At 49.2% G+C, this 23,233-nt stretch overlaps 1 protein-coding gene and 1 long non-coding RNA gene across 5 annotated transcripts in view; both read left to right on the top strand.

Moving 5' to 3' along the window:
* The first annotated feature begins 900 nt into the window (after positions 1 to 900).
* On the top strand, positions 901 to 1,824 carry LOC310684197. Its single transcript, XR_014514712.1, has 2 exons — positions 901 to 1,207; positions 1,671 to 1,824. It is a non-coding gene; the product is annotated as an uncharacterized lncRNA (long non-coding RNA).
* Positions 1,825 to 13,473: 11,649 nt separating this feature from the next.
* The window catches only part of WNT6 (Wnt family member 6), a gene marked incomplete at its 5' end in the record, with an annotated part of 51,272 nt that continues 41,512 nt past the window's right edge, over positions 13,474 to 23,233 (top strand). For 2 of the 4 annotated variants that reach the window (XM_083441703.1, XM_083441704.1), the window contains one exon: positions 13,474 to 14,288. In XM_083441703.1, coding sequence (XP_083297829.1) covers positions 14,273 to 14,288 — 16 coding nt within the window. Of the gene's footprint in view, positions 14,289 to 17,050; positions 17,602 to 23,233 lie in introns of those variants that run through there. The other 2 variants (XM_083441702.1, XM_083441705.1) reach the window with 2 other exon arrangements.

Genomic DNA, 23,233 nt, shown 5'->3' with positions numbered 1-23,233 from the left:
AACTCATGTTGGTAGCTTCAAGAACACTGTCCAACCATCTCGTCCTCTGTCGTCCCCTTCTCCTTGTGCCCTCCATCTTTCCCAACATCAGGGTCTTTTCCAGGGAGTCTTCTCTTCTCATGAGGTGGCCAAAGTATTGGAGCCTCAGCTTCACGATCTGTCCTTCCAGTGAGCACTCAGGGCTGATTTCCTTAAGAATGGATAGGCTTGATCTTCTTGCAGTCCATGGGACTCTCAAGAGTCTCCTCCAGCACCATAATTTAAAAGCATCAATTCTTCGGCGATCAGCCTTCTTTATGGTCCGCCTCTCAGTTCCATACATCACTACTGGGAAAACCATAGCTTTAACTATACGGACCTTTGTCAGCAATGTGATGTCTCTGCTTTTTAAGATGCTGTTTAGGTTTGTCACCGCTTTTCTCCCAAGAAGCAGGCGTCTTTTAATTTCGTGACTGCTGTCACTGCTGTCACCATCTGCAGTGAAACATAAAAGAGACTCTGATAACTGAAAACAATACCAGACACTATAAAGTGCCTCAATGTTCAAAATGTTATTGGTATGAGCTTTCGTGTGCATGCACACTTCTTCAGATACACTGCTTTTTTTTCTTGGTGAGGTTGATGGACTTCCATTTTATGCGGCTCAATGTGGTGCCTTCCATAGTTCTGGTTACAGGTAGGTAGTCATGCTGGTCTGCTGTAGTCAAAACTAAATAAAAAAATTCCTTCCAGTAGCACCTTAGAGACCAACTAAGTTTGTTATTGGTATGAGCTTTCGTGTGCATGCACACTTCTTCAGATACAATTTTTTTGTATATGTAGCCAACACAGCTACCTACCTGTTCAAAATGTGTAATTCTCTGTATCCCTCTAGTGGTTGCTGCTGGGAGAAACAGAAGGTACAGTTTGCTTGCCATGCTCCTGGTCAATGCCACTCAAGTTGAGAAGGAAGGAAGGAGGAATGGAAGGAGGGAGGCAGAATGGAAAGCGGTGAGTGGAGGCAGGCAGGCAGGCAGACGGATGGACTCATAGAGGAGAAGGTGAGGCAGAACAGAACAGACCCAACCCCAATGGCCACAGAGGAAGTCACAGACAAAGCGCAAAAGGCAACAAAAACAAGCTTTTTAAATTTCTGGCCCATGTTCTCTCCTGCTTCAGAGGCAACAATACAGCTCCTTGCCAAAGGCAAAGGTGCAAGGGAGCCGAGGTATGCCTCTGTATAGTGATATAAAAATATTTTTTATAAATAAATAAATAAGAGAACCCTGGTTTCCAGAGACTCACCTTCATCCCAAACATGCATTTCAGGATCGACTTTTCCTTTTTTAAATTTTACATATATGTGGGGTGGTAGTGCTGCTGCATTCAAGAAGCTGTCCAGTGGTGGACCCTAATCCACCAGCTGAAGGGCCCCAGAGTAGGGCTAGCAACAATTTCTCTTAAGTATCAGAGGCCAGCATCTGGAAGCAGTATGCCTCTGAATATCAGCTGCCTCTGAGAACCACAAGTGGGAAGTGATCCAGCAGGGTTCTTATGTTATGAACAGCCACCAGAGGGAGGTGGAGAACCACACATTTTATACTGTTGCACACAACACACACACACACACACACACACACACACACACACACACCTCATTGCTTAATTGTCAATTCCTGGTTTCCTATCAGGTTCTCTTTGTGAAACAGAGTGCTGCCTTTCAGAGAGAGAGAGCAAATGAACTAACACCCCAGGACTATGGGAGCTGCTATTCATTGCACTTGTGGCTGTTCAGCAGCAGCACATACTGGTGATTTCCTGCCATAAATATCTCAGATGACTGTCCTCAAGCTTCCCTCTGTCTCCATGTTGCTTGGGTGGGCATGATGACAAACTGGTGCTTTGAATTCCATCATCAGCTATGCTTTGGTGGTTGCTGCTGTGTGGGTTGCTGCTGCTTGTTTTTGTCTCATTCCTCGTTGATGCTGAGGTTCAAAAGAAGGAAAGGGTTAAAACCTTGCAGAGCACACCCGCAGTTTGCAAGACATACAGGCCGAGGTCAATATCAGTGAGAGTGCAGCCCAGTCCTTCTCATCAGGAAGATCCTGGCAGTGACAAGGCCCAGTCCCCAAAGAGCTGCGTGTCTCCCTTTCAAGTGGGCTGGACTGATTAGGGCTTGAAGTGCCTACAAGACAGTATCAAAGAGAAGCGTTTTCCAAGAAGCCTCAGGACAGTGCGCCTAATAATCACAGACCAAGTGGGCCTGGCCCTTGACCCCGTGCTCTGCAGCCAAATCCCAGTCAAGATCTGTCCTATCCGGTGGAGAGTTGCAAAGGGGGGCCTCCCCAGCTGTAAGAAAGCACACACACCGTGCATCCTACAGACTTTCTAGCTCATTCTTTTAAAAACCCTCTTGGGTGGGGGTGGGGAGTGAATTTGCAGAGCCAAGGAGGCAGCAGCGTCCCTGCCCCTGTTGCATATGGCTGCTTGCCTTCAGCCCTAAGCAAACCTGATTTTTATCTCCGTCTCCAGTCGGAGTTGGCCGCCTTCCCTTGCTAGATGCCTCCTACGCAGGCGAGGCTCATAACTGTAAAACACAATCAGGGACAAGGAAGCTGGGGCGGTTGGTTTGCAAAGCCTTGCTGATGCCTGAAGGAATTGCAGGGCTCCCACAAAGCATCCCACTGAGGCTGAGGGAGAAGGTGGCTGGGGCTACCCTCTGTTGACCTGAAGGGTGGAGAGAGAGAGAGAGAGAGAGAGCAACAGGGACTCGGCTGCATCTCCTGACCTGTTGCTGTGCTCTGCCCATTGGACCACACTGCTGCCACTTGACTGTAGGCTTTGCCAACGCTTCAAGTTGTTTGAGGAAGGAAGACCGTAGGAGAAGACCTGGAGATCCTCAGAACCTCAAAACATTCCCGTGTGAAATGCAGAAATGTATTCTCATGAGCCTAACCTATGTCTGGAAATGTATGCAAGCAAAACTTGGGGAAAACATGTCCAGCTCAAAGACTGGTGCGATTTGTGTGTAGTTTTGTGAGACTATTCCCCAAGCCTGTTGTGCACACCATCATTTTCATGATATGCCTACAGAAATGCTCATCCACGGTTAATCCAGCAGTGTGGGCCTTTCTGATTATTTAAGAAATTAACCCTGTTATCTGAGTAATGCACTCCTCAGCTATAGATCTTCCCTATGACAGAGTTTTCTCAAACATTGTGAGATCATGCTTCCTTTGGAACTTATTAGATTTTCTGTAACCACCACCACTGGTGCCCTGCTTTCACTGAGTATACTTGGTTGCTTCCTCCATTGCCTTAACTTATATTTTCCCCCATCTCTGCTGGTTCCTACACTCTGCCTCTCTTTTCTGCTTCATTCACTTAATCAACTCCTGCACACACACAACAGTTGCCACATTCCATCTTGCCTGAGGCTGGCAAGTGGGCTGCCCAGATTTAAGGACTCAGAAACCTCATGCCACCCTTTCAATAATCCTGGTTGGGTCTGTGCCCTATGCTTTGGTAGGACCTAAGCTGTGATTGGTTGCTCTCTCCTTACGGTAAGGATAGGTAAGCTTTTCTACCCGCCTCTCTCTACCATCTCCTTTTCTCTGGCTGCATGCACACTATACATTGAAAACACATTAGTCTTCCCAAAGAATCGTGAGAACTATAGTCTCTGAAAGGTGGTAGGAAGTATAGCTCTGTCAGGGGTAAGTAACAGCTCCCAGAATTCTTGGGGGGAGGCCATGTGCTTTAAATGTCTGGTGTGTACACAGCCTCTCCTTCGCTCTCGGTCTGCCACTTTATTTCCTTCACTTTGGCACCTCTTTTTTTTCTTCCCCCTACCCACCACTTGAGTTGCTGGAGAAGGAAAAGATCACTTTTGCCAGGTCTGACTTGATCCATGCAGGCAGCTTTTGAGATTTGGCTGAGGGGCAGATGAAGCCCCTGAGCACATCTGTGGTTCCCAGCAAATGGCATTCAGAGGCATACTGCCTCCAACAGTGGGTAGTAACCATTTTGTAATCCGTAAAGGAATTTAAATCCTATCAGTGAACTGGTTAGAACCCAGATTAAACATGTAAGTTTTCAGTTGGTTGAGAGCCTTATGCAAGATTCCTCTAACCCACAAGCCCCCCATCAAGCATGAGGAGCTGCGGTTGTCGTAAGGAAGGTGTGTATGCTAGGGTTGCCATACGTCTGGCACTCTGTCCTGGATCTTAGACAAGTCAATCAAAAAATCATGTAAAAAAGGAGCTCTAAGAAAAGCTCAACAACTTTCGGAATGTCTTGGCTTTTCCTTTTTGAAATGTGGCAACCCTAGCCTATGCTACAGGCCTCTTGTCTGATGCAAGAGCCCCTCAAGTACACACAGCCAGGAGCCTACAGTCATCTGTGGACAGGCTTTGGCTCAGCAGCCAGCCAGCCCCCCTCTCCTGCTGGCAGCTCATCTGCCTGTCTGGGCCGGCAGGACATGAAAGGGCCTCCTGCTTCGATAAGCTCCCAGCTGCAGAGGCCCGGAGGTGGCTGCGTCCAGAGACTGCACAGCCCACAGCGCTGCAGTCAGCACACCAGCAACCACTGAAAAGGGAGATTGTGGGGAGCCTGACAGTCCTGAAAGGTTGCGCCATTTCACCCTGGACTTGAGAACTGTGCCTCCGTCTGAGTCTGGGTCAGACTGCCCCTTGAAGCAGAGCAGGGAGCTGGTTTGAATGGATGCCTCCAGTGTGGAAATGCTATGGGCCCAAAGGACAGGTGGCTATTTTAAGCAGGTTCAGAGCGGCCCATCGATGCTCAATGACCCTGCCCTTTAAAACAGGTTAGGAATTGAGACCAAGGGGAGCAACTCCTTCCCCCATGCCAGTTTGGGCTTAGTTTCTCTGTAATCTTGCAAAGAGGGACCTTCTCTCAGCCCAAGGGCCACATACCCTTCTGGGTGGTCTTCCAGGAGCCACATATTAGTGGACAGAGCAACAAATACGAAAGTTACCTTTACACAGTAGAGTACTAGTTTCTATGCACACTCACACCGCCTTCCTCTCCCCCATCTAGACAAGCCAGATGCATCATGAGAGTTCAAGGCCACATTCCAGCCAGGTAACAACACTCAAGAAGGGTGCAAAGCAGTGCTGGTAATGGGTGTGGCTTGGAGAAAGGGGTGTGGCCTGGGGGGTTCCAAGGGCCAGACATGGATGCCTGGGCGAGGCACATTTGGCCCCTGTTACTAAGATTCCCCTTCCTTGCAGTAATCAAGTAACATCTGATAACTGTTTTTGACATAATGAATAGCAGTATATAAGTTGTTGTTTTTTTTAAATAGCAATAATCATAGGAAAATAACATATGCTGAACTCCAGAATCTCAGCAATGACAGATCTATGCAGGGCAATGTGAATGATGATCCAGCAGGATATACCGTATTTACTCAAGTCTAATGCACCATCAGGGACGAGGGTGGCGCTGTGGGTTAAAGCCTCAGTGCCTAGGGCTTGCCGATCGAAAGGTCAGCGGTTTGAATCCCCGCGGCGGGGTGCGCTCCCGCTGTTCGGTCCCAGCGCCTGTCAACCTAGCAGTTCGAAAGCACTCTCGGGTGCAAGTAGATAAATAGGGACCGCTTACTAGCGGGAAGGTAAACGGCGTTTCCGTGTGCGGCTCTGGCTCGCCAGAGCAGTAATGTCACGCTGGCCACGTGACCCGGAAGTGTCTTCGGACAGCGCTGGCCCTCGGCCTCTTTGAGTGAGATGGGCGCACAACCCTAGAGTCTGTCAAGACTGGCCCGTACGGGCAGGGGTACCTTTTTAATGCACCATCAAATCTAACACGCACCTCACATTTTCAGAACCTTGAAACCAAAGAAAGTATTTCTTGGCGAATGTAAATGTGCCATTGAATCTAATGTGCACCTTAATTTTCGTAATTTGGCCAAAAAAGGTGAGCATTAGATTTGAGAAAATATGGTATTATCTTGCCTTGCAGTGCAAATATTCCACCATCGCAAATATTCCACCATCACAGAAATGCCCCATTTTACTCATCTAGATATTACGCAACAGCCCTTTACAACATGTCACAGTATCTGTGTGTCATTCAGCTTTTACCAGCTGCTAAAACTGTGGCACTATCATAATGGCTAGGAGTCATGAATCAGGAGGCCCCTTGAATAAAATCTTGTCTCTGCCGGGAACTCATTTAGTAGCCACAGGCAAACGGCTCTCTCTTAAGCCTCAGCCTTGCTTAATCTGCAAAATGGGGATAATAATGCTGCCCAATTTTACAGGTTTCCTTTAAGGATTATAATAAGATTATGTATGCGGAGTGCTTTGAACACTCCAAAATGCACTGTACTCTTCGTATTATTGGTATTATTAATGCCTGCTGGCTCATTCTGATCTTAGTCCCATGGGGCACAAAGACGCAAGAAGAAATTGCTCCTTCGCCACAGGAATGGTGCTTTAAGTAACGATGAGAGTACAAGTCCATTATTAGGGAGAAAAAGATAAATGGAGGAATTTGTGCCAGTTATAACACTGTGTAGGCTACACTTTCATTCATGCTAAGACTTGAGCGTGAATCTATTCTGAGCATCAGGGCCAACCCAATATCTTTTGATGTACAAGGGGGGGGGGATCCAAATGGTGCTCCCAGTTGTAATTAAGACACAAAACAAGTGAATTGGTTATTTGTTGCCCTTTTATGATGGCAAAATTCTGCTATCTGAAGCAGTTATTTTGCCCTCCTTTCATGAGATCAACTGACAGCTTGCAGTGACTTACTAGCTCCTGTCACTCAAGGTGGGTGGCAATTGGGTATGGAATGGAAGTGTAATTGCTCCTTCAACCTCAATGCTGTAGTTAGGAACATACAAAGCTGCCTTATACAGTACTAAGTCTGACCATTGTCCCATCTAGTGCAGTATAGCCTACACCAGCCTTCTTCAGCCTTGGGTCTCCATCTGATCATCTCCAGATCCCTGATCACCGACTAAGCTGGTTGGGGATGATGGCAGCTGCAGTCCAACATCTGGAGATCCAAAGGTTGAATAACCCTGTCCTTCATTCCATCTTATCTTCCAACCAGAGTGCAAAGATGTTGGTCGTCTTGTGCCTTTCAAAATCAAGGCAGAGAATTATGGTTGTGACCATACTCAGCACATATACAAGGCTCCTTGCCTTTCTTGATGTATTCTGATTTGGTGATGGGGAATCTGTGCTGAGCTACAGCTCCCATCATCTCTGCTCGCTGGGGCCAATGGAACTTTGAGCCCAGCAACATCTGGAAGTTCCCCCTATATAAAATAGGCCCACAGCAGCAGAGGATCTGTGCAAAAAATTGCCTCACCTGTAAACCTTCCAGGGCTCTACTGGCATCACCCTGCAGAAGGGCTTTGGAGGAGGAGGTATATGTGTGTGCTACTGTTTTGCAACCTTGCTTTCCCAGTAGAAAAAGCAAAGATGGAGAACCCATGGCTCTGCAGATGTTCCTGAACTCCAGTTCCCATCAGCTCAAGCTAGCATGACCAATGTGTATGTATGATGGGATTTGTAATCCAACAACAACTGGAGGGTCAAAAAGACCTCTTGGAAGAGGAAAAACTGAAGAAATTCTCTTACAGCAGGGATAAGGAACCTGTGGGTTCACAGATGGTGCTGGACTAGAACTCCCTGCATTCCTGCCTGCTGAAAATGCTGGTTGGGACTGATGGGAGCTGCAGTCCTACAACATCTGGAGGGCCACAGACTCCTCGTTGTTTGTCTTACTGCCTTTCCCCATCCAATAACATTCAGCCAACGCTGGCCATTGTGGACAGGGTGCAAATAGGAATTACAACACTTGAGGGATTCACCGATTCTGCCGATATGGCGAGTCTAGTATTGATGGAGTTAAAAAAGAGACCTGGGCTGAAGTGTGAACACAGCCTCTTACTGCCAATTGACTTTTAATTAATCCCTAGCTATTCGGTTGCAGGGAAAAGGCAGAATGGCGAGCCAGCGCTGCACACACATGCCCTAAAAACTCGGGAGTTAGGCAGGGCGATGGGAGTCCAGGCCTCGAACCAGCCAATCCCTCGCCCTGCTGGACGTGTGCGGCTGGAGTGGGCAACTCCTGGCAAACCCCGCCGACCTCGGCGGGCCCACCAGCGGCCTCCGCGCGGAGCTTCCTCCCCGCGCCGCCACCTTCTCTGCCGGGCCTTTTGTTATTCCAATCAGATCATCCCCTCCGCCCGCCGCGAGGTCGCGACCCCGTGCTGATGACATCACAGCGTGCTGCTATGGAGACGGCCGGGGATGTCACAAACATGCCTCGATGACCTCACGGCGGGACGCCGGGCCCACCGGCCTTCCATCAGCGCCGGCCTGGGCGATGGGAAAGTATGCGGCCGCGGAGCGGGCGGCTGTTTGACTTGGAGACAGGCGAGCGTTCCCCGCAGCGGGGCCGGCCCTTCCCGCCCCTCCCTGGGTCGGCGGAGCGGCCGGGGAGGAGGGCGGTCCTCTGTCAACAGCGGAGCCTCGGCGAAGAAGCCAAGAGCTTCTCGGCCTCCAGGCGGGGGCCGAGGCGCAGCCGCGAAGACCGGCGCCTCGCGGGGAGAGAGGCGGCGCTGCAACGAGGGAGCGCGCCGGAGGGGCGGCAGGTGGCACAGCCCTCCGGACTACGTCGCCACCGCCGCCCCTCAGGCTGCTCTTGCAAGCTGGCAGGCTGGCTGCTAGGGGTCGCTGTGCTCCAGCAAGCGGAGCCAGGCGAAGGTTCCAGGCAGGGAGGCCTTCCCCGGCTGTCTATTATTTAAGAAAGAAATTGGGGCGACGGGGTTATCCCCAGTCTAGGCATGAGGAACAACGGGATCGACTTTTTAAAGAAAAGTTGCCCACTTTGATCCGGTGGATTGCACTGAAAAGCAACCGGGATTAGGCAGCTCAAATTGACAGAATAGGCGCAGCTTGCAAACTTAACATATAGAATAAGAGAACATACATTTAGAGAAGATTGGAAAACGTTTATTGAATATATGGGAAATAACTGTACAGCTGAAAACGCTGGCAGCATTAAGATAAATTCAACAGTGTAAATTAAGTTTTGATGGATGTAATAATGGACTACGGAATGGTATAGTTTTTGTAAAATATGCAGGGATTTATGATATGCAAAATGAACCATGGAAAGAGAAGAAGGGAGTCGTTGTTATCTCAAGGATGCAACAATGAGTACTTTAAATTGTAAAACAGAAAATTTAATAAAAATTATATATATAAAAAGAAAAGCACCCGGGATTCAAATGACTTATCAGGAGTTGTAATCGGATGTGAAACATGGGAGTAGAGTTCAGTCCTTGTTGTTGCTTATCATCCCTGCTTAATTTCTAAAAGAAGTTGTCAGAGGTCAAGGTTGTCTGGAAACAGCAACTGGAGAGCTGTCTAAAGGGTTAAAATTGTAATAAGCTATACTGGAGGGAGTGGATATGCTCAGTTCATAAAAGTGTGAGAGAGGAGACGTGTAAATATTTCAAAGTTGCTTTGGTCAGGACAAGGGAGAGTTCGCTTCTCTCAAAAAGGAATTGTCTACATATTATGAGCACCTGTTAGCAAAGATGGATTTAGAAGGCCTCTTCTTTAGATACTCTTAATACTTTTAGTAAATGCACATACGTGAGGGATCATGTAGAATCAAAACGATGCTTGATACCTAACTTTAGGGAGAAAGGACAGGAGAAAGAAAGGTGACTGAACTTTAGTGCAGCTTTAATCCTATGTTGTGACTTAGGCAAGCACGTGCACCAAAAACACTTCACATACTGGAACATTTGTCTCTGATGTCGTAATGCCATCTCCATCACAAAGAAGGGAGAGTGGACAGGTACAGAAGGTTCTATGGCAGCAGGGAGGGATATGTTTGATTGGCATCTGATGTAGAGCATTGGGGGGGAGTTAAAGTTGGAGTACATCACCATAATTTACACCATCACATGAATGCCTGGATCACCATTGTAGTGATAACTCAGCTGCTTTTCTGATGGGCACAGTATTGGAGAAAAATTATGTCCCACTTCAAGAAATAAATAGAGTCAAAGACCCTGGAACAGATTTCCTTTCATCATATTTGAGCTTGCAGTTACGCAATTAAATTGACTGGCAGCAGAGATTCATCCAGGGGTCAGCAAACTTTTTCAGCAGGGGGCCGGTCCACTGTCCCTCAGATCTTGTGGGGAGCTGGACTATACTTTTTTGGGGGGGAATGAATGAATTCCTATGCCCCACAAATAACCCAGAGATGCATTTTAAATAAAAGCACACATTCTGCTCATGTAAAAACATGCTGATTCCCAGACCGTCCGTGGGCCGGATTTAGAAGGCGATTGGGCCGCATCCGACCCCCGGGCCTTAAGTTGCCTACCCACATGGTAGACCAAAAAACCCATACAGAATTTGCCCCCATAAAAGATGCTGGCTTTGAGCTTAAAGGTAAAGGTAAAGGGACCCCTGACCATTAGGTCCAGTCACGGACGACTCTGGGGTTGCAGCGCTCATCTTGTTTTATTGGCCGAGGGAGCCAGAATACAGCTTCCGGGTCATGTGGCAAGCATGACTAAGCCGCTTCTGGCGAACCAGAGCAGCGCACGGAAACGCCGTTTACCTTCCCGCCAGAGCGGTACCTATTTATCTTCTTGCACTTTGATGTGCTTTCGAACTGCTAGGTTGGCAGGAGCAGGGACCAAGCAACTGGAGCTCACCTGGGGATTCAAACCGCCGACCTTCTGATCGGCAAGCCCTAGGCTCTGTGGTTTAACCCACAGCTTTAAAAGCGGATTAGATAAATCCATGAAGAATCCGTCTATCAGTGGCCATTACTCGTGATAACTTAATAGAAACTCCACATTCAGAGACAGTATATCACTGAATACCAGTTGTAAGGAACAAGCAATGGGGAATGTGCTGCCTTCCCTGAAATGCCATTGTGGGAAAGAGGATGCTGGACTTGATGGACACAATGTGCTGCAGTGAGTCTCCTTTTTTTGTCCCTTTAAAGCAGAGATGGGGAACTTGTGGCTCTCCAGTCCAGATGTTGGATTCAATCTCCTATCCGCCCCAGCTAGCATTGCCAGTGGTCAAAGATGATGGAAGTAGCAGTTCAATAAAATCAGGAGGACCAAAGATTATTCATAGCTTCTTTACAGGCAACCATTCCTGATTCCCACCAATATCAAGGGGATTTTGCTGTCATCCATTTCCTTCACTGAGTAAGCCGGGATTCCCCCCCCCCCCAGGCTGTTTCAGAAATAAAAAAAACTTTATTCTGATGGCAGAGTTGAAATACCTGCAGGGCAGTGGTTTGTTTCTAGCAAGAAGTGCTGTGCTGGAGCCTGCCTGGAACCCCTGCTTCCTAATCTCAGGAGTGTGTGTCTTTGTAGAGAGAATGATATTCTGCCGATATTCTGTTGACACTCATGAATTAATTGTGACTTATTATGTTACAAACAATCGGGTTGAGAAACCCAGGTTTCTGTATCAAATTACGTCTGGCTTGTACTGTTTTTGGATTCAGCTTCCATCACCCTCAGACCAATGGTTAGGGATGATGGGAATGAAGTCCTGCAGTACCTGGATCATCACAGGTTCCTCATGCTAGCACATGCAGAAGAAAATGTATTTTGGGAGGCAGTCTACCTTTTTGCACTTTTGTGTCGGTCTTTTTTCTTGGTGTCCGGAACAGGGACAGCCCAAGACCTTTTACTGCCTCAGGTGCTGTAGCAAACACCCCTGTCCATGTCAAGGTGCATAAAGTACCCCAGGTCAGCCAAGTTGTTTTGGTACCTCAGAAAATCCCAGAAGCATTTTTCTGAGGAATTAAAAATTCAGTAATAACAATACATAAAATGACAAACAAATCTGCGGTTCTTTCATGACACTCAAAAAAAGCTGGCTAGCCTGGCTGAGGCAACCACCTCTGTTTGTCTAATGGTGGAGCTGCCCCTCCCAGTGTAATCAGAAGGCCCCCCCCCATCTTTTTCATTGCAATGTTTGATTGTTTGAGCTCATGATGCTACCAGGAAAGTCATACGTGATCCCGCTTTCAATAATATTTGCACCTTCAAAAGGCTTGGAGTGGCCACACCACCATTTCCCATCAGTGTGTATCCACTAACCTTCTTCTGAAATTTCCCAACTTTTTATACCACAAATGTCGGGGCCGGGGATTGTTCTGCTTCTCTTGCACTACACAGCTTCTCCAGACAGCATTAATGAGGCAGCATTGGGGAAGCATCGTGGAACAGGAATAAATCCACCAACTATGGCACATTGCTACCGCTCGCAATAAAACACCAATCTGGCCGGGGTCCATAGCCTGTTAAAATGTCTGAGCGGCGCTGCACCGCCTAGGCCACGCCTTCCGCCCTACAAGCCCCGCCCCATACCCTGGGAGGTGACAAGTCGATCTGGAGTTGAAAGTTCTGGTATTCCAAAATAGTTTGTTTTCCTGGGCTAAGCCTTGTTGAGTCCCCGGCTCACATCCAGCTCTTCTTGGATGGCCTTGGGCAAGTCACCAGCTCTCAGAGAGTTCTCTCTTATGTGCAAAAAATTGAACACGTGTGTGTTGAGGGGGGTTGAGGGGGACGAGAATCCTAGAATTGTAGAGATGGAAGGGACCCCAAGGGACATCTAGTCCAACCCCCTACAATGCAAGAATCTTTTGCCCAACTTGGAGCTCAACCCATGGCCCTGAGATTAAGAGATTGATCGGGTTGCCAATTTAAATAAAACATCGTGGGGGGGAGGGGGAGTAAGCCCCGCCCCGAACAGTGGATCATATACGCACACTATTTGAATGGCAATACCCATCAACTTGTGGTGGGGCAGCCCCCTCAAATATTTTATTGGGGGAGGGCAAAGACTCCTCGATCCTAGGAGTTGGCTCCTATGCTACTGATTGAACTATCCAGCTATGCCTCCGACCACATCATCATAAAATAATCGCGCTCGAATCCTTCCAACCCAACAATAAAAACAATGATAACGAATGGCATTTCTGACCGCGGGTGGTGGCTCTCGACGCGATGCTGGTGGGATCCGGACACTCCGCACCGAGGGGTGGGGGTGTCTGTGGGTGTCTGTAGCGCTCTCGCTCTGTGTGCGTGTGTGTATGTGTCCCGGGCTGCAAGGCAAAGGGCTCTTGCACGGGCCCGCCAGCCGGCCTGTCTGCCTCCGCCCCCGCCCCGCGGTCCTCCCACCCCAACGCAGCCGCGATGATGAATGGAGATTTGCCGTCGGACGCACCTGCTGCTGCGTCAAACAGAGTTTCGCTTTCTTCCCGCTTTGAACTCCCCGGGACAAGGGGCATCAAAGGGATTTTTGGGCGGTTAGGAAATCAGATAAAGGGGCTTCACCTGCCCCGCTGGCCCCTTGGCTAAAACGGGAGGGGGGCGTGGCGCAGGCAGCAGCGCGGGAGGAGGGCGCGGGGAAGAGTTCTCGTCGGGGTTGGGCCTAGGCGGCTCGAAGCGCCTGCTCTCCTTCCTCGCCCTTTCTGAGGCCTGCCCTCATGGACAGCCCCAGCCTTCCTGCCCCCGTTGTACTAACACCAATGAGTCCAGGCTCGCTCCGCCCCGTCCACAGGATCGTTTATCATTGGGGTTTCGTTTTGAGGGGTCCCCCGTCCCCCCGTCCCCGTTTGTAGCAATGGGGCACCGATGCCCATGAGGGCGTCTGTGGCTAAAGAAAGGCGCGAAAAGGAAAGGGGAAGAAAGAAGAAGGGAAAGAATGACAGGCAAAGTGTGTCTTCTTGCCGCCTCCCAATTTGATCTGGTTTTTGTTTTAATGAAGCCAGGTTTGGGGACCTGGAGGAGGAATGCTGCTGAGGAAATAATATCCAGCGTGGAAGAAATTCTGAAAGTGTTTATTTATAGAAAGAGCTGGAGCTCTTTAAAAAGAAAAGGGAAAACAAAAGCAAAGCAATCATCCTTCAATCATAAAATTTTGTCACCAAGAAGGGTTTCATTTCATATGACTCATGCATAGTTTCCCTCTCCCTTGCTTTTTATGCCAAGGCGGGAAAACTTCAAAGGAGACAAATGTAGATGAGTTGATTGACAAATACCCGTACATTGCAAACTGGGGCTTGAGCCTGGGAGACAGGAGTTCAGTTTGCCAGCTCTTCCATCAAGGCAGATGAATGTCTGGAGGCTCCTTTTATGTCCCTCTGTAAAATGGGCACAGTGATGATCTGTGTTGCAGGCAGTGCTTGTGAACAGTGATCTCCAATCATCTTCAGATCTTGCTGCAAAGTCCGGCAGTCTGAGTTCTGCATGTTTACTCAGAGAGGTAAGTGCCACTGTTCAGTAAGATTTGTTCACATGTAAGAGTATAGGACTACAGCCTCACAATGCAATCCTATGCATTTACTCAGAAGTAAGTCCCTCAGTGTTCACACTATGAGATAAGTATGCAGAGGATTTCAGTCTACTCTTCACAGTTGTGTGGCTGCATACATTTAAAGCTCACAACTTCCCCCACAGAATCCTGGAAACTCTAGTTTACCCCCTCACAGAACTACAATTCCCAGCACACTGTACAAACTACAATCCCCATGATTCTTTGGGGAAAGTTACATGCAGGAGTAAATTTCCTATTTAGTATGCACCCAGCAACAGGAATTTATCTACTTTTCTTTATGCTTTTTGTTTGTAAAGAACTTATGTTGTAGGCAGCAATGCCTCCTCGGGATACTGTACTCTTGTGCGCTGCAGAAGGTCTTTTGATATGTTTTTAATAATAAAAATGCTTTCAGAATCAGAGTACTCCAAATCCTAACACTGTTCTTGGGAAAGAAAAAGTATTTTTATTATTGTTCTAAGTGCTCAAAGCACACTGGAATTTGTTTTTGTGGATTTGGTTTTTGATGTGAATATTTTCATCTTACGATTGGGGTTGGCATGGGGATTGTTAGATATTTTAACATGATTGTGATGTTGGTTTTGCTAGCTGTCTTGAGTTTCTTTTGAAAATTAAGTTTTTTAACAAGAGGAATAAATAAAGCACTTCATGCAACATGGTTCAACAATCTTTAGAGCAGTGGACAGGCTGGGCAGGTATTATCACCCACATAGTACAGATCAAAGGGTAAAGCTGGCCCATGCCTACCAAGTGAGCAAGAGGCCTAGAAGAGCTATGGGGGCAGGAGGTAATTTGGCTCATAGCTGGTGCCCTTGACAGCTGCGGTACACTAGCTCACCTGCACTTCCTTATAACACAAAGCATAAGAGATTCTGGGAGGATCTACAGCAGGGGCACCAAGCTTTTTGGGCTAATGGATACATCTGGAATTTTGAAAAAGTGTCATGGGGGCCAGTCACAACATGCTTCCTCGGGGTTGTGGCATAACACAAATTGGCTGCCATGTGGTGTTTGTAGCAGAGGCCAAGCCAGTTTAAACAGGGACTGAGCAGAGAGAGCAAAAGTATCTCATGCATGGATATTTACTGAGACCTTTCACAGGTGCAATAAGAGGCCATGACAGGCACATTGACGCACGTGGGCAACTTCTGATGTCCATGCACACCTGTGGTCATGGACTGGGTGGATGTAGAGGAATGGTGGAAGGAACCAGCTGGGGAACCACCTAAGAGAAAAGGCTCAGAGCCTGGGGATTGGTGGTGGCATGACAATGAGTGGTTAGAGTGAGAAGACTGGGAAGAAGAGGTGTCGGCAGCTGAAGGGGTAACAGGGTTTAGTGAACTGGGAGAGCCTGTGGCAGAGGGAAGTCCAGAATCAGAGGCAGAAGCTGAAGTGGGAGGAGGGAGACCAAGGGGCAGAGATGAGTCAGGCTAGTGAAGAGCCATGGGTATCGCTCCCTCCTGCTGCGACAAACTTCCCCTCTCTCTCACACACACCCCGTCTCCCAAAACCAGAAGAAGGCTGAAACAGTTGGAGCAGTGACCAGCTGCATGCAGGTGCAGTCTCCAATTGCTTGGGAAAAGCCCTAGAGAGGAGGGGACTTTCAGTCTCAGCAACTGATTCATGGGGCAAGACCTACCGGGTATGAGCTGCTGTGCTCATTAGGCCTGACACTCAGCCAAGTCTGTGAAGATTGTGTTTTTGCTAATAAAGAGTTAACTCCAACTTTGAATGGTGTGATTTACTGCCAATTCGCTCTGTGACACCTGCACAGTCTGGGCATTTCTTTCTGGTATCAGGCCTAGATATGGTCTAGCCTGTTAGAAATGTTAGACTGCCAGGCTGAGAGCAACATCTCCATGCGTTTAAAGATACAGAGGCCAGCCTGGCTGACCATGACAGATGCTATACAGAGATGGTGAAGTGCAGCTTTGGCAGCCTGGGGAAGAAAGATAGAATAGGCCTGACAGGGCAAGGTTGTGTCAAACCTGGATCCCAGTATGCTGAATATGTCAAACTGATTGCAGGCTTTTGTGGGTTGCAAAACCTGTCAGTAGGGATTGTGCCACTTCTTTTAGGTTCTGTGCGGAGCAAACTCTGTTGTTAAACAATCCTGATATTACATAGAAGAAAATACTGCTTTCACGGGTGGAGATGTGAAGACTATCTCCAAAGCTCGCTTTAGCCCCTGAACAGTTCTTTGTCTCTCTCATGTGTATGTATTTATTGAAGGGTAGGTGGGTGTGTTGATGGTTATGTGATGGGCATTCTGCACATGCTCAGAGGCTAATGCTAGTACTTGAGTGAAATGCCTGGGTTGAATCCAGAGCTTAAGCTGAATGAGTGGAATATAAAGTAAAACAGTGTTGTTGTTGTTGTTTATAGAATGCATATGACAAAGAAGAATAGAAACCGAGCCCTTGCTTCCAAAATGAGAGGAAGGGGGAGCCTTTGGGGGCCTAACTAGAGAGAGCAGCTGGGCGCTTCCTCGCCCCCCCCCCCCACGGGCACTACAATGGCCTAGGGTTTTATTTTTAGCATTCAGACGAAAGCAACCCCAGAAGGAGCCCCGACGGGGTACAATCAGCCGCTTTGCTAGCAGAACCCCAGGAGGCAGCTTTAAAACCCTGACCGGAATCTGGGATCTCGGTGAGGGCACGGCGGCGAGCAGTTTGTGCCAGGCTAAGTAAATGGCCTTAGCAGGACTGGTGGGTAAGCGAACCCTGCCTTTTCTCAGGGTCGGCTCCTTTGGAGCGCTTCCCTTCCGCCTCCCCCTGCCTCCCCGGCCCGGTCCCTCTGTCCGGGCTGCCGGAGGGAGATGGCAATCGGTGCGCTCGGAATGCGCCGCTTGGCACTCACTCAGCCCCCTCCTCCTCCGCCCTCTCCCTCTCTCTGTCTTTCGCCGTCCCCTCCCCGCGCTCCGCTTTGCCTGTCAGGGGGAAGCAGCCTCGTCCGTCTGTCCCTCCCTCCCAGCCTGGCTCTCCTCCTCCGCCCGGGACGGGGCTGAGGAGCAGCCGCTCGCCGGAGCCCGCTCGCCCTGTGCGCTCTCGCTCCGGGTCTCGCTGCGCCTCCGAGGGCGCACGGTGCGCCGCGCTGGAGAAGGGACCGGCGCTGGAACTGCCGGCCGCCTTCCAGCTCCGCGTTGCTGCCTGCCCCCACCCAGGATGCTGCCCCCGTCCCGGACCCAGCTGGGGCTTTTCTTCATCCTGCTCTGCCCGGCCAACATCATCGGGCTGTGGTGGTGAGTAGCTGAGCCGCAGCGCCCCGAGGGCGAGTCCCGGGAAGGAAGGGGCTCTCCAAAGGGGAAGGAGAAGAACGAGGAGAAGATGGAACGTGGGCCAAGGGAGGGCTGTTTGCTCTGCGCGCTGCACTCGCGCAGGGAGAGAGCCCCAGAGGAGTGCCGTCGGGGCAGCAGTCAGCCCCACGAACCGTTTTCTAGACTGGAGAGGCTCGGAGGGCTGCGGGGGCAGTTCTGGGGAGCTGGGGTGTCCGAAAAGGAGAGGTGTTTACGAATCCCGTGGGGAACGCGATCTTTGGCCAGAACTGGCTTTCAAACTGGGGCTGCTTGTAGAGAGGTCATGTTGGATGTGAGAATCCGCGACGGGGCAGGCATTATCCCAGCTCCATAGATGCACAGGGTCTTAAGGAGCAGAATCCACCACCACTCCTCCAGTTCCACAGGGTCCCATGGAATCAGTAGTACTCTGGGCTTCAGAAACTTTATAGTGTGAGGAGGACAGAGAGACCCCCTCAAGAACCCAACTGAATTGCAATTATATGCACGTATTCCCAGAGACCCCAAAGAACCCATAGAACCTCAGAGAGCGCCTCCCCTCCCAAAAAATTTTTCTGCCTTAGCTTCAGATCTTAGAACACTGACGGATCTCCACAGTCTCGTTCCCACCCACCTCTTCACTTTTCCGAATCCGTCTCCCTTCGAGTCCCACCGAAAAGCCCTCCAACCTGAGGGCGCCCCTTCTTTCTGCAGCCCGACCCTCCTCTGCTCTCCCCGCCCCATCCAAGTCCCCAGGGATCTTCAGGTAAACGCGAGTCGCTCCTGTTGGGATGGGGCAGCAGACGCCCGGCGAGCGCTGAGTTGTCCTCGGGCTACATTCCTCGAGAAGGCAAGCAGGGAAGGAGCGCGGCGGGGTGGGTGGCTGGCTGGATGTCGAAGGCGAGGAGACCGACCCCTTGTCGAAAAGCCTCCGGATCCTTCTGGAGAGGCGGGCGGGGGGCACCTTGCCTTGCCCTCCCCCTCCAGTAAGTCAACTTTAATTAAAAAGACAGGGAGCAAGGAAAACGCAAGGTGACTCGGAGAACGCCCACCCCCGGTTCTGCCCCCCCTTGTTGTGTGGGGCCTTCATCAAAGTGTGCGGGGGAGGTAAGCCAGGGAGACAGAGGGAAGGGGGAGGCGAAGGGGGGTTCATTACACGAACGAGCCCGGAGCTGGGACCCAGCCTCGGAAAAGCCCAGGTATCTGTCGAAACATGACCTATTTAAATCTATTAAGAATTTCACCCAACCTGTCCTGATCCCTTTTTAAGTGCTTTCCAGGCTCGCTTCCTTCCATGCAATCCGGGACATAATTCATTAGCTAAGGTGATTCATCTCGACGTTGTCACACTTGCCTGACCTCCAAAATCAAGCCCTGAAAGGATAACCCTTTCCCTGCCTCCCTCTCACACCTCTTTTCCTGAGGGAACTTGTTTCCTTCCTTCACTGCCTGGTTGTCTCAGCCAGCTCCTTCCTGGAGCCTTCAGAAGTTGGAGGAGGTTTGACCCATGAGATATGGACCCTTAACAAGTTTTGAAGGCTTTTAGAGTAAAAGGGTGGGATCTGCTTGGCGTGCAGAAAGTCCCAGGTTCAGTCCCATGCATCACCAACCAACAATTGCTCCATCATAAGCATCTCCTCCAGAGGAACCCAGGGCCATTTATCTAGCTGAAAGCCCAAGCCAGTTGTCACCTTTTACTGGTGTGAATGATAGGGGAACTGGGCCTCTTTAATCACAGGAGGGAAGGGTGCTTTTGCACTCAGGTCCTGCTTGCAGGTTTTCCGCAGGCATCTGGTTGGCCACTGTGAGACCAGGATGCTGGACTGGACATGCCATTGGCCTGATCTAGCATAGCTCTTATTGTGTACAGGGGCTACAACTACCAGGCATGATCTCTCCAGGCATGTGTCTTTGCTGGTCCTGAAGAAATAGACTTGACTTGCAGGTGTGCTTGCCACACATAGGGTTGGTTCTCCTATATGGGGTAAGGGTGGTAGCTCTGTGCTGGAGCTTCTGCTTTGCCTGTAGACTGCCCCAGGTTCAATCTCAAACATCTCCAAGTAGGGGAGGGCATCTCCCATCTGAAATCTTGAGAGCTACTGTTGGTCCATGTAGACAACACTGAGCTAAATGGACCAACAGTATGATTTGGTATAAGGTAGCATCCTATGTTCCTGCTAATGTATGCATGTATCCAAAACTTAGAGGCTGGTCACTGAAAATGTGAAATGACTTCATTGAAAAGCACTGGGTTTGAGGTGATGCCAAGCCATATGAAAGTTCTGCTCATCAGCAGTTAATTTTGGACGACCTATTCACATGCGCAAATTACTTGATGTTGCAGCCATCGACAGATGACCAATGGTGGCACCTTTTTTGCTATGTATGTGTGTGAGTTCTCACCAAATAAACAGGAGCTTCAGCAGCTGTGCACAGACTAATACTAATTGCATTCTACTGAAAAATCTCTAGGCAAGTATGGTGAACCTAAAATGATCAAAAAGGTCCTTGCACGTACGTTCATATACATAAAATCAGACTTTTGTGCAGTCATAGTCAAAGAGAAGTCAAAGCAGAGGGACAACCTAACCCTCTCAATCAGAGAATTGTTCCTGGTCTTCAGACCTTGGCAGCCAGCATGAAAGCAGAAATACCAAGTGATCCTTCACCCATAGGACCTAGGGCTGAAGTCCTCATTCACTGATTTGATCCCCAGTTCTGCCAGTTCATGCCCCAGTTTTTCTCTTCCAGAGGTGCACCTTGCTTGAGTTTGCTGCAGCAAGAGAAAAGAGCTTGGTTTTAAAATTACAGCAATAGATGGCTTTTCTGCATAGAGAATCAATAGTTTGGTGTCCCCTTTAGGTGGGAGATGCACCTTTCCCTTAGCACTGGGGCTACTGAGCAAGGGTAGGGTTTATTTGCTTGCCCTTTGAATCCCTTGTTCCCCCATAGTGGGTGCTTCTGTTTGCTTCTGCCTTTCTTGATCCCAGGCTAAGTTTAGGAGCAAACTCCTTTATTTGGGGTGCTTGCCTTTGCATTCTCTACTGGTCTTCAACTGGTGGGTTGGAACCCAAAATCAGATCATGGCCTGATCTAAGGTGGGTCACAACAGCCACAGTTCTACAAAAAAAATAAGGAAATGAGTCCCCAAATGCATGTTTGAGTTAAGGGTGGGTCCTAGGTCTGAAAAGATTAAAGATTATCCTTTAGAGCAGTGGAGCCCCACAACTCCAGTCACCACTGACCATTAGCTATGGTTGTTGGGGATGATGGGTTTTTTAGTCCAACAACTCCTAGAGACCAAAGGTGGAAGACTATTGTTCTAGCGTCTAAGGGCTGCTTCTTCCTGCAATGTTGATCTTGCAAGGAAGCCATTCACATCCACACAGTAGCTGCTCCAGACAGTGGGCTGGAGTGTGCCCACTCAACACCTCCTAGGGCTGGCTCAATATGTTTTGGCACCTGCATTAGAAAAGACAAATGGCACCATCCTTCCCCTTTAAATAACATGGGGAACAATCCACAGGAGACCTTATCCTGTTCAAGCCCATTGAAATGAATAGGAGCTGCACCAGAGTGCATCTTGTGCAGCTCTTAGTCATTTCAGTCGGGGCTACACAGGAGTCCTAGTGGATAGTGCCTCCTTATCAAGGCTAGTGTCAGGAGCTGGCATTGTTGGACACCTACTGAGCCAATACACTAAGAAAGGACTGACTTTCACAGGACTGGTACAATACATTATACTGCCTGAGATGGGTGGACAGACCATGCTGCCATCTCCTTCCATTACAACCTCCTCCTCCAGCAGCAACCCTGGCAAGCTCAATGCTGCTTTCCAAGGAATGGGCCTTTCTTCAGAGTGAGGCATTGTGGGAGATCTTGTCCCAGAGAGTGAAGGCATCGCTGCCACGCTGCTGTGACAGTAGCAAGTATCATTTAAAGCCACTTGAAGAGTGCTTGCCACTGTCATGTCAAGGCAGCATTAGGACAGGTGCTCTCCAGAAGGAGCCCTGAGGGAGGACAAGAGTGGGAAGGGAGCAAGGGACTTTTGTACTGAGGGATGGGCACAAAGGGCCTCTTGCCAAGACCCTCTAAAATAACAACAACTGGAGCTGGTCTGGCATATTTCTTTGTCTCCCACATGAGCTCCTCTTAAGGACACCCCAAACCAGCTACTACTGCTTTGCCTCATAGCTCAGCCAATTCCCAAGACATTCCACCAGACACCGCCAGCAGCATCCTAGGACAGCACGGGAAACAAGCAAGCGACATGGTAGAGGGCCCAGTCTTCTTGCCTGGTGCCTGCTGCTAGTACACACCAAAGAGCTTGCCCTGCCTCCTTGAGCTGTCTCTGCACAGTGGCCATCTCGTGAGAAGGCCTCTGTTGCACTCGGGGGAGGCCTGGACCATTGTTTTCTTGACTTAGGCAGGATCACAACACCAAAGGTTTGAGAACCCCTGCTGTGGAGATTTGTGAATTGATATTAAATTTAATACACACCAGGAGGATCACACTGGGATTTCTCTTTTGGCACCAGTAGCACCAGGAGGAGTTGCAGCAGCAGGGAAGGAGCTGGGAGTATTACACGAATACTTGGTGCATGTCAAAACTAGGCACAATTGCTAACTCCCTGGAGCGACTCTTTTCTCCCACTGAGTGACAAGCGTGGCGTTCTGCTGCAGACCATTTCTAGACATTTTTGTTCCATCCTTGCCATGTCCCCCCATTCCTCTCTCATACCAAAATGTTTGCTATTTTAACACATACATTTACACTCCTCAGTGCTTTCTTTTGCTCATTTCCCCCTCTGACAGTGATGGAGCTAGGCCTGGGGTTGTAGTTGTTGTTGTTGGTTGCAGGAACATTTTGGCAGCTGAGGACAGGGGAGAGTGGAATGGACAGCTACAAGCAAGGATGCAAAAGACCCAGGGCTGGAACTTGCCCAGGATGCTCAGGATTAAAGCAGTTGGGATCTTGGATGGCAAAAGAGAGCTGGAGACTCATCTGGAAGGAGAAACTGTGACCGTCTTGTGTGTATTGGCAGAGATCGAGCTGGAAGCTTAAGGGGATAATGCAGAGGAGGGCAGAGGTTCAGCATGGGTTGGCTTCTTCTTGGCTTTTGTTTAAAATTAATTTTAAAAAATAACCCAGCTGCAAAACAGTGAAGAAAACAAGCCTGGATGCAAAAACACATTGCACAAAGAGTCTGTCCAGGCTATGCTTGTCGACTTCAGTTCTTGATCAGGAAGGCTAAATCGATCCAAGAGAACGGATAGGGCTTAGCACTTTAGCTTTGGCTGTGCTGCTGTTGCAAGGAAGAGGTGAGCAGCAGTTAGTGCTGGGAGTGTACTGACAGCGCTGTGTTTCTGTGTGTTCTGCTGCTGCACAATGCAAACAAAGGCAGCTGCATGCTGAATTCAGCTCAGCACCCCAAGACCCCCCAAGATGTGTGAAAGAAACACCAGCTTTCTAGTTAAGAATGTGATGAAAGGTTTTTAACATGGGTAACGTGTAGGTAACATGGGGTGAACGCTCAAAAGAATTGGTCCAGAGGTCCAGTGTTCGTGCATCTAGAACAGGTGTGTTGAACCTTTGGTC

The sequence above is a fragment of the Podarcis tiliguerta genome (assembly GCF_965153285.1).
Source record: "Podarcis tiliguerta genome assembly, chromosome: 1".
Lineage (NCBI taxonomy): Eukaryota > Metazoa > Chordata > Lepidosauria > Squamata > Lacertidae > Podarcis > Podarcis tiliguerta.
The sequence above is the reverse complement of the archived record's forward strand: the minus strand, read 5'-3'. Positions and strand labels throughout refer to the sequence as shown.